Source organism: Triticum dicoccoides, chromosome 2A (assembly GCF_002162155.2).
Source record: "Triticum dicoccoides isolate Atlit2015 ecotype Zavitan chromosome 2A, WEW_v2.0, whole genome shotgun sequence".
NCBI lineage: Eukaryota > Viridiplantae > Streptophyta > Magnoliopsida > Poales > Poaceae > Triticum > Triticum dicoccoides.
The window spans coordinates 103,037,655-103,048,105 of NC_041382.1; the positions used below are offsets into that span (position 1 = coordinate 103,037,655).

The window sequence follows — 10,451 nt, forward strand, 5'->3', positions numbered from 1 at the left end:
AGCCTGGGACGTGGTTCCCTTATCACATGAGTTAGTTGGTAGTATTTTTGGCCTTTAATTTAAGCGAAATTAAACATTTCTCTCCCTTAATTTAACCGCTGATAATTTTTGGTCACTCAGTTCTAAAACCGAACAACCTTTTTCTTGGGAAAGCCATAATGTCGGTGTGTATTATTCGGTAAAAATAGTTATCCAGAAGGGTAGCAATTAGAGCAATGCTAGAGCTACGTAAAAAGTTCTACGTAATTAACGTAACGAACCAGGTGAATGAATACGATTGGAGATAAGGGGAGGACGGGCCCACCCCTTGAAAATTGAGGGGGGGTAGTTGTTAGGTAGTTCAAGTAAATGGCGCGTAGCTCTTCGTAGATGTAGGATTTTCGTAGCAATTATTAAGGTTGGGGGATCATGCTGGCAGATAACATCATGGTTCGGTGGTTCCCCGCAGCCTTCTTTTAGCAAGTTCATGAGCAGTCCTATTGGCTTTCCCAAGGCAATGCATGAAAGAAAATTAAACAAGCAAAATGACCTAAAACCAAACAACTTAATCCCTCAACTAACAAAATCATTTGATCCCTCTCAAGTGGTTTATCTATGAGGTGGCATGGAACCATGTTCTACGTATGGAATATCTCTTTATCGCTCACTTCCTCCCATCTATAAATAGGATCTGCACATATGAGCAGTCCACACAGCCACTTCTCGAGGTCCATCTCCACCTACACTCACAGGTCCATCAGCTAAACTAGCTAGGAGCCATGGCTAAGCTTGCCATTCTGATCTCATGCGCCATGCTCCTAGCCGCGGCGTGCCATGGCCTGGAGGTGGGCTACTACCGAAGCACGTGCCCGAAGGCCGAGGCGCTCGTGCGCGCCGAGGTGAAGAAGGCCGTGCGCGCCGACGCCGGCTCCGGCGCCGGCATCATCCGCATGCTCTTCCACGACTGCTTCGTCGAGGGCTGCGACGCCTCCGTGCTGCTGGACCCGACGCCGGCCAACCCGCAGCCGGAGAAGCTGGGCGCGCCCAACAACCCCAGCCTCCGGGGCTTCGAGGTCATCGACGCCGCCAAGGCCGCCCTCGAGCGCGCCTGCCCCGGCGTCGTCTCCTGCGCCGACGTCGTCGCCTTCGCGGCCCGCGACGCGTCCTACCTCCTCAGCCACGCCAGGGTCAGCTTCCACGTCCCCGCCGGCCGCCTCGACGGCCGCAGGTCCATCGCCAACGACACGCTCCTCTTCCTGCCCGGCCCGACCTCCAACCTCAGCACCCTCGTCTCCGGCTTCGCCGCCAAGGGCCTCTCCGCCGAGGACATGGTCGTGCTCTCCGGGGCGCACTCCATCGGCCGCTCCCACTGCTCCTCCTTCGTCCCCGACCGCCTCGCCACCCAGTCCGACATCGGCGCGCCGCTCGCCAGCCTCCTGCGCCGCCGGTGCCCAGCCAGCCCCACCGCCGCCAACGACCCCACGGTGGTGCAGGACTTCGTGACGCCCAGGAAGCTCGACAACCAGTTCTACAAGAACGTGCTCGCGCGCAGGGTGCTCTTCACGTCCGACGCCGCGCTGCTGTCCTCGCAGGACACGGGGAGGATGGTGCGCGCCAACGCCAGGTTCCCGGCGTCGTGGGAGAAGAAGTTCGCCAAAGCGATGGTGAAGATGGCCAACATCGAAATCAAGGGCAGCGGCGTCGGCGAGATCAGGAAGAACTGCCGCCTCGTCAACTAGCTGGCAATGCACATACGCAAAAACTACTGCTACTTGATCCCATTTTATCCCATTTTCGATTGGTTGTAAAGCTACATTTTGATCTCATTTTGTCCCATTTTCGATTGGATGTAAAGAATTGTTTCCCATCCGTGGGTTCTTCTTTGCTCGGGTTGCTTTTTTGAAGGGAAGATCCTGTTTTATTTGTTGATTATTTTTCTCCTGCCTGCTGTATATCTGTTTGTCTGGCCTGCACTGCCTTTCTCAAAAAGATGTATCAATACATCTTTGTTGTTTGATTTGTACTTAGGTGAGATTTGCCATAGCATTGTAGTGCTAGATGTTTTACATATCCAATTGGGCGTGGCATTGTTCAAATCCGAATGAAACATTTTGCTTGAAACTTCCGTTCCTTCTTAAGAGAAAAGCCAACAAAAAACCAATTTTGGCCGCCAAGGGTCTTCGGCCACAGTATACACATGGACATCAGGTTCGGCCTTTTTGGTCGGATGCATTACTTTGTTGGACCTTTTTGCGCGCAGGGTGGATTGTATGGGGGCGTGGCCGCCGAACAACATGCAGGCATCGATACCCTAAATGCCAAAAGAGCACCACCGATTCGCACTACAGTGGAGAAGATCCGAGCGTATCCAGACTTGATCTTGAAGCACCTTTTCAACTCTGAATCTATCAAGAGGCATGAGTCGACTTTGTCCCGTGAGTGGAGAAGATCCGAGCGTATTCCCAATACCGAAGCCAACCTAAATGGCCCGGTCCACTTTGTCCCGTGAGCGATTTTTTATTTTGTTCTCTTCGGGATTTTAGTCGACTTTTCACAAAAAAGGAAGATGTTTTTCAGGAGTTATTCATTTTGAAAAGCTATTAAAAATAATAAAACATATCTTATAAAATCGTTTAGTATGTGTTTTATTAAAAAATAGTGTATATTAAAAAGTTCACATATATTTAAAAAATCTTAATCGTGTATTTTAAAAAATTCTTCATATAATTAAGAAGTTCATCCTATATTATTACTTTTCAATTTAATAACAAAAATTTCATCATATATTAACAAAAAAAGTTTGATATGTATTTGAAAAATGTTTACCATATACTAAAAATGTTCATTGTCTATTTTTATAAATGTTCATCATATAGTGGTAAAAATGTTCACCGTATGTTGCAAAACTATATAAATCTGGTCAAACTTAATTTTTTTGACTTCAGACAAATCTTTTATGCGGAGTAAAAAAGAAACAAAGGGAATACAAGGCTGGTAATCCTAGTTGTTGACGACCCTGCAAATCTTCCTGATCTCCGCATTGGCGTTGGTCTTGAGCTCGATGGCCGCCATCTTTATCATGGGCCTGGCGAATTTGCTCTCCCACCTCCTTGGGATAAGTGTGTTCTTCACCACCTTCCTGGCTGTCCTCCTGGACAACAAGGGTGCCGCATTGGAGGTGAAGAGCACGTTGCATTTGAGCACATTGGTGTAGTACCGAGTGTCCAACCGGTTGGGCGTCACAATGTCCTGCACCACTATTGGGTCCAAATGGGCGGGCCCACTCACATATATGCCTTCGGCAAAGGCTCAACAATTTGCCGACCAAGGGCGGCAAATAGGAGCTCTCGCCTCCGTGCGTCAACTACCATGGCACTTTCTGTTTTTGTCGAGCCGTGCTTTGGTATCTGGTTTTTTATGGAGGGGTGGCCTCTGAAGCCCACTTTGCCCTATGAGCAGTTATATATATTTTTTCTCTTTGGTTTTTTATTTAGGTTTTCACCAAAAAAGGACGTTGACTTTTAGGAGATAGATATTTTATAACCCTATTAAAACTATTAGAAAATTGTTTACTATGTGTTTTATGAAAAAGTTTAGTATATTACAAAAAGTTCAGTGTATATTAAAAAAATCAATGTGTACTAAAAAACTAAAAAATGTTCATCATATTATTAAAAAAGTTCATCCTATATGAATAATTTTTCAATTTATCAAAGATGTTCATCGTATATTAATAAAATGTTCAGTATGTATTCAGAAAATGTTCACCGTATACTAAAAAAGTTCAGTGGGTATTTAAAAAATGTTCACTCTATATTAAAAAAAAGATCACCGTGTATTGCAAAACTATAAAGAAATTTAAAAAATGCAAAAGTAATAAAGAAAAGACCCCGATAAATCCCAAACATTCGAAGTTTGCTCATAGCAAATAGAACGTTTTTTATGACAACTTTCAAGACCTGGCATCAAGGTGAGTTGGTACTTTTTTCAGTTTCAATACGTTGTATCAAGGTGATACATCTGCGAATAGTTTACAGCCGGATTATGCATTGAGTGTACAGAGCGTATTGGGTTTTGTGTGAGAAACAAGAGAGATTGTGTGGAAAGTAGTACAGGTCTCGGCGTGGAGTGTGATGCGCATGGTCAAGATTCATGAGTGACCATGAAATTAAAACACAGAGCAAAATCGGTAACATGATGAGCTAAAAAACAAACTTCATTTGAGAAGTAATATGATCAAGTATAATTGAGCCAGCTATTTAATTTAACCAAAGAATGGAACAATAACATGCTTCTACTTATAACTTAACCAAGGAACCAAAATGCAGGGAATCAACAAGGACGGATGCTCCAAAATAAACTGGTGGGAAAACCTAAACAGTGTGCACGCTTGGTTTTAACTACAAGTGGCTGGCAATCCTAGTTGTTGACGACCCTGCACATCTTCCTGATCTCCCCATTTGCAGCGGTCTTGAGCTCGATGGCCGCCATCTTCACCATCGCCCTGGCGAACTTGCTCTCCCACCTCCTTGGGATAAGTGCGTTCTCCACCACCTTCCTGGCTGTCTGCCGGGACGACAAGAGTGCCGCGTCGGAGGTGAAGAGCACGTTGCGCTTGAGCACATTGGTGTAGTATCGGGTGTCCAACCGGTTAGGCGTCACAATGTCCTGCACCACTGTTGGGTCGTTCGTGAAGTTGGGACTCACCGGACACTTGCTCTGCAGCAGGGTGGCGAATGCCGGGTTCATGTCCGAGGGGTTCGGCGGGAGGCGGTCGGTGAAGGACGAGCAGTGGGACACGCCGATGGTGTGCGCGCCGGAGAGCACCACGAGGTCATCCTCGTCGAGGTTCTTGGCCCTGAAATTGTCGACGAGCTGCGAGAGGTTGAAGAACGGTGGCGGAAGGAAATCGAGCGCCTCACTGGAGAGGGACACGCGCCCGTCCAGGCGCCCTGCCGGCATCCTAAAGTTGATCCTTGCACGGCTGAGGAAGAAGGAAGCGTCTCGGGCGGCAAAGGCGATAATGTCGGCGCAGGAGACCCTCCCGGGGCAAACCTTCTCGAGCGCCTCCTTGGCAGCGTCGATCACTTCGAAGCCACGCAGGCTTGGGAAGTTGGGTGGGCTGAGCTTCTCCGGCTGCGGGTTGGCCGCTGTCGGGTCGAGCAGGACGGAAGCGTCGCAACCCTGTAAGAAAACGTCGGGCGCGCACACACATGTTAATCAACACCTGGCATCACACCGACAAAATGCTAGAAACATGTCTGTACATACCAAGAAGAAATAAAATATTTATCTGACATCTGAATTAATCGGAGCATGCTTACCACTAGCAGTATTCTATCCAGCAATACGATTTTAGCAATCACCATTAACATTTCTTTAAGAAAACATTCACGAGGTTTTATGCCTTGCGTACTAATCACATTCACGAGGTTTTGTTTTCTTATTGTCCCAATCCACAGATCTCCATCGCGGAGCTGTCTGCTAATAATTGGGATTTGGCTTTTCGTCGGGCTCTGTCTCCTGAAGAGTTGTAAGATTGGCAAAGCCTCTCTGCCCTCTTCCCCGTGCTCTCGGAGTCGGCTGACTCGGTGGTTTGGTCACTTTCGGCCTCTGGTAAATTTTCTGTTAAGTCGTTGTATTCTAGTCTCATTGGTGGTACCCCCTCGGCTAGATTCTCTTGTGTCTGGAAATCAAGGGTTCCTCCGAAAATTAAGATTTTCCTCTGGCAGGCCTTTCGTGGTCGCCTCCCTACTGCTGATCAGATCAAAAAACGCAATGGGCCGGGCTCTGAATTCTGTAACCTGTGTGGGGCCTTGGAAAATTCCGACCACATCTTTTTCAACTGTGTACTTGCCAAATTAGTTTGGTTTTGCGTCAGATCTTGGCTTCGGGTTTCTTGGAATCCCTACTCTTTTTCTGATATTAGAACTCTAGCTAAAACTTTGGTCGGGATCACCAAGAGGGTATTTTGGGTTGGCTTGGGAGCCTTATGCTGGGCCTTATGGAATATTAGAAACAAATTTACTATTGAGCTCACCTTCCCATCTAAACCTGCTGATGTTCTATTCAAATCATGTATATTCTTACAGCAGTGGAGATCATTGACTAAGGAGCCTGATCGGGACGCCCTGGACCTGCTCATCAACAAAATTCGGGCTTCGACTTCTCAGATATCCGGGACGAACCCTGCCGTATAATTTGGTGCTGTCGTTTGCGGACATTTGGTCTTTCTCATCCCCGGCCTGCGCGCTGTGTATGGCAGTTGCCTGTATCATGCTTGCTTAGGTTTCTCTTAAACTCCTCTGTGTGGTTATGTTTTTCTGTGAACCTGTGGTATCCGTGACGCCGCCTGGTGGCTTTATCTATAAAGTCGGGCCTGTGCCTTTTCTCTAAAAAAAATATTCTGCAGTATTACCACATGCATGGATGGATTTTCAAAATTTTAACTGTACCTGGACGAAGCAGTCGTGGAAGTGCATCCGAATTATCCCAGCGCCCAGGCCAGGGTTCTTGGACGTGGCGTTCCTCACGGCCTCCCTGACGATGTTCTCCGCCCGTGGGCACGAGCGCCTGTAGAAGCCGACACGCAGCCTCCGTCGTCCCGCAGACGGAGAAGGGGTCGGGCTCGGTGGACTAGCAGTAGGTGCGGCCATGCTTGGCGGGCTTGGTGCCGGGAAGGTGTAGCTCGGGCTAGCAGCTGGGGAGCTAATGTGGCTTGGATAGGAACCTTGATAGGCTGGCATTTCGGCTACCGGCGGACTAGCGTAGCTTGGGTAGGAGCCTTGGTAGGCTGGCATTGCCGCCGGCGCGGAGGTTTTTTGAGCAGTAGCCACGGCTCCGAGCGATGCAAACAAGATGGCAACGGCGAGGTTTGCCATGTCTGCAGGTTCGGTGCTTGAAACTGCCTGCGCTTCGGCCTCTGTGCCTCCTGACGCTGTTGCGGCCGTCTACTTATAGATGGGCTCTGTGAGGTAGTTCGAGGAATGTACCAGGCACGAATTGTTGCTTCGGCCGCTATACATGTGTACAGCTTCTTTAATTAGTATATCGTTGTAGTTCAATGTCAACTGGGCACATGGATGAACATGAACAACTCATCGATCCGGGCTGCGCCGACGGAGCTTCTGAGTTGCTCGGGAGTGATTCATGGGAAGGTAGGTAGCGTAGTAAGACAAGTTCATATCAACACACTGTAATGCCAGTGGAAGGAGGCGAAGACTTTTTTGGAACAATAATTCCATGCATGTGTTCAACCAGGATTCCAACTGTGCTGTACAACAATGCTGCGGCGTGATGTACGATGAACAAGTTCTTAACATGTTACGATGCCCACTGGGAGATTTTTTTTTGTTTTGAGCGGGCGAATGGGCAACAACCGGTTGTTGGTTAGTATCCGTTATGCAAACAAGTCCGTTAATAGTTTGACATGTAGTCCTAGATTTGACAATGATGCTCGTATTTTTTTGAATTTATTTCAGCGCTTTCAGTAATATGCGTTCAACGAGAGAAAACGTCTCCGTCGACTACAAAGGTGTGAGTGCCGGCTTAGTCAATCTCAAGATGATGTGTTGACTTAGTTTCTCGGAGGTGTTTGTAGGGATAGAGTGTGTGTGCATGTGTTTATATGACTATGAGTCAGTGTATGTGCGTATGTATGAGCGTCTGCATGTTTCCTGTGTTCTAATTCTTTTTCCCTTGGCATGTATTAAGCTTTAAACTCCAAGTGATTAATAGGCATATAGGACACATTAGAATAGGAGAACGACCTCCTGTGGGCATAAACTAACACATACTCCCTTTAAACAAAATGTAAGACGTTTTTTATGCCCTATACAAAATCAAAAAATGGCTTACATTTTGATATATAGCTTGTATTACGGTAAGAATGCCTTGTATATTGACTAATTTTCTTTTAAAAAGAGGGTCTACCGAACCTCAGCATCAGACGGTGCACACAACCATATACCATTAAGTACTAAGTACCGAACATCCAGAGTGTTGTACAAAAATTAAAATGAAAAAAGCTCAAATCTCAAAATCACTAGTGCAGAACCGGGCTTTAGCGCCAGTTCGTAAGGTCCTTTAGCGCCGGTTCTACAACCAGCATTAAAGAGTGGGGACTAAAGCCCCCCCCCCCCCCCGTTCGGCACTAACCAGCGCTAAAGTGCCACCACGTGGCACGAGCCTGGCCCCGGGTGCGGGTAGATTATTAGTACCGGTTGGTAACACCAACCGGTACTGAATGTTTAGGGTGTTTTTTTATGTTTCTTTTGATTTTGTGTTTTCAATTCAATTTAATGATTGTTTTACATTATAATGAGTTGTTAAATCATTAAGTGAAAGTACCGCAAATTAGTTTCAACTGGATGCATGTGGATCCTGGCAGCTAAGTGATCAAGTATATGCCATATCCATATTACTTGATCACGTGATCAAGTATATGCCATATTCATATTACCTTGATCACTATCACTTAGCTAGGATCCATCTAGTTGAAACTAATCTGCGGTTTCTTTCATAAATGATATAATAACTCATCGATATCATCATCATCATATTAATATAAAAACTATTGCATCATATCATCACCAACAACATTATATACTAGCTAGCTAAAAATCATCATAGTCGTCATTACCACTATTTAATCATCATAGTCATTACCACTATCTAATCACCACCAACACTAACTTAAAGAAGAAACATTCACTTATACCAGAAGCAACGATATCATCGAGTTCAACATGGTCATGATATTATAAGCGTTCATAACATCAAAAAAGCAAATCACTCTTTGATATTAAGTTCAGGACGAAGAACACGAACATGAGAGGACAAGTACTAAGAGCATGAACTAGTTAATCACTCATGCTGCTCTCTCTCAGGTAAAATAGCATAGAACATGTATAGCTCTCCTGATTCATCATATTGGAGCATGCAGATGAACCTGTCTCCTAATCGTGGGTGGCGCTTCTGATTGCTGCCCCCTAGTACTTCTCTGCGATCATTAACAATTTTGCTCCAATCTTTCACTATTAAGCATTCCTCGCTTTTAGAAATCCTAAATGCACTCATGTGCTATGTAGGATGTCTTGGCCGTAAGCTAACCACTGGCATGCGACCTTTAGTCTCGATCCACTAAGGCACAACTGTCATCGGGAGTCCCTGTTCAAGAACATCGTATAGTAATATACTTAGCAATGAAAATTTAGCTTGAAAAATAATGTATATATGCAAATGATGCACTCAGGATAAATGGTAAAAATCATACCATCTTTCCTAAATAGATGTGACCGTAGTTTAATACGATCACTATTGATCGCACGTTTTGAGTACTAAGATTTTCAAATTCAGGAAAATAATTTATCTTGACAACATCAAGATTCTCAAGCCATGAAACATAATGACTTGTCTCCTCACAGTTTAGTTCAGCCCCGGGACAGTGGACGGTCCTGTTTACCAAGCGCCAGACATGTTTGCTTGAATGGAAATAAGTTGTCAATAAAAATTACTTGTCAACTATTTTTAAATAAACAATATGGAAGACATAAATATGGTTGAGAAACTCACATAATGTTAGAATTGGAGGCGTCTGCACATTCACCCAGATATCTCTATTACCTTCAATATCATCTCCCGGACGAATATCAAAGGTGATAACCATATCAGGCTCAAATGCATAAGCCATGCATAGTGCTTGCCAAGTTTTGCATTCAAAATAGGTGTATGTGTCTGCATTGTATAATTTGACGTTGAAGGTATAACCATGCTCGGTCTTCAAGTAAACTTTTTTTACCTCCATAGTTTTGTTAGGACTGAAACATATCTTATCCAAGACAAAAATTCTGGTATGACAGGGGATACGCTAGTAGAATAGTGAAAAATTAAAATTATAAGTTGAAGCAAATGAAGCATAAGTCATGCTTAATTAGAAAAAAGAATTGTCGTTGTAACTGACTGTATCCACTTCGAAGTTCTCATCCAGCTTGACGCTGAAGTGCCTATCATCAACCAGAAAATTTCTGTCGCACAGGCCGCGCTGGTCTTCGCAGTATTCACACATAATGAAACCGTGTTCATCGTCAGACGACATTCCTATGTTCATAGGTGAAACATTAAACACTTATTAATTCTGTTAATTCAACTAATTCAACTAGTTCTATTAATTCAACTAGATCAACTAATTAATTAAACTAATTCAACTAAGCACTTACTAAAAATATACCTAAATAAAGTACATCAACTAATTCAACTAACTAGTACAACTAATTAATTCAACTAATTCAACTAAACTAGTTATATTAATTTTCTTACTAAAAATAAAGTAGCCAGTTCTATATCTTAAAATTTTAATTAGATGATCAAATCTCATATAACTAAATTAAATATATATCTAACATATAATTTATATCTAATTCATCTAACATTTTACATTAATATCTAACATATGTTTATATATATGTGAAACA

The 10,451-nt window shown here is 44.4% G+C and overlaps 2 protein-coding genes across 2 annotated transcripts; one reads left to right on the top strand and one right to left on the bottom strand.

Moving 5' to 3' along the window:
* The first annotated feature begins 706 nt into the window (after positions 1 to 706).
* Positions 707 to 1,908, top strand: LOC119353631 (peroxidase 2-like). The gene has a single exon (XM_037620268.1). It carries the CDS (start codon positions 759 to 761, stop codon positions 1,716 to 1,718), a length of 960 nt encoding a protein of 319 aa, XP_037476165.1. The 5' UTR covers positions 707 to 758; the 3' UTR covers positions 1,719 to 1,908.
* Positions 1,909 to 4,193: 2,285 nt separating this feature from the next.
* LOC119359098 (peroxidase 2-like) lies at positions 4,194 to 6,887 on the bottom strand. The gene is made up of 2 exons (XM_037625430.1): positions 6,435 to 6,887; positions 4,194 to 5,163 (listed from the first exon to the last, which is right to left on the bottom strand). The coding sequence occupies exons 1-2, from the start codon at positions 6,858 to 6,860 to the stop codon at positions 4,399 to 4,401; spliced, it is 1,191 nt and encodes a 396-aa protein (XP_037481327.1). The 5' UTR covers positions 6,861 to 6,887; the 3' UTR covers positions 4,194 to 4,398.
* Positions 6,888 to 10,451: the final 3,564 nt, after the last annotated feature.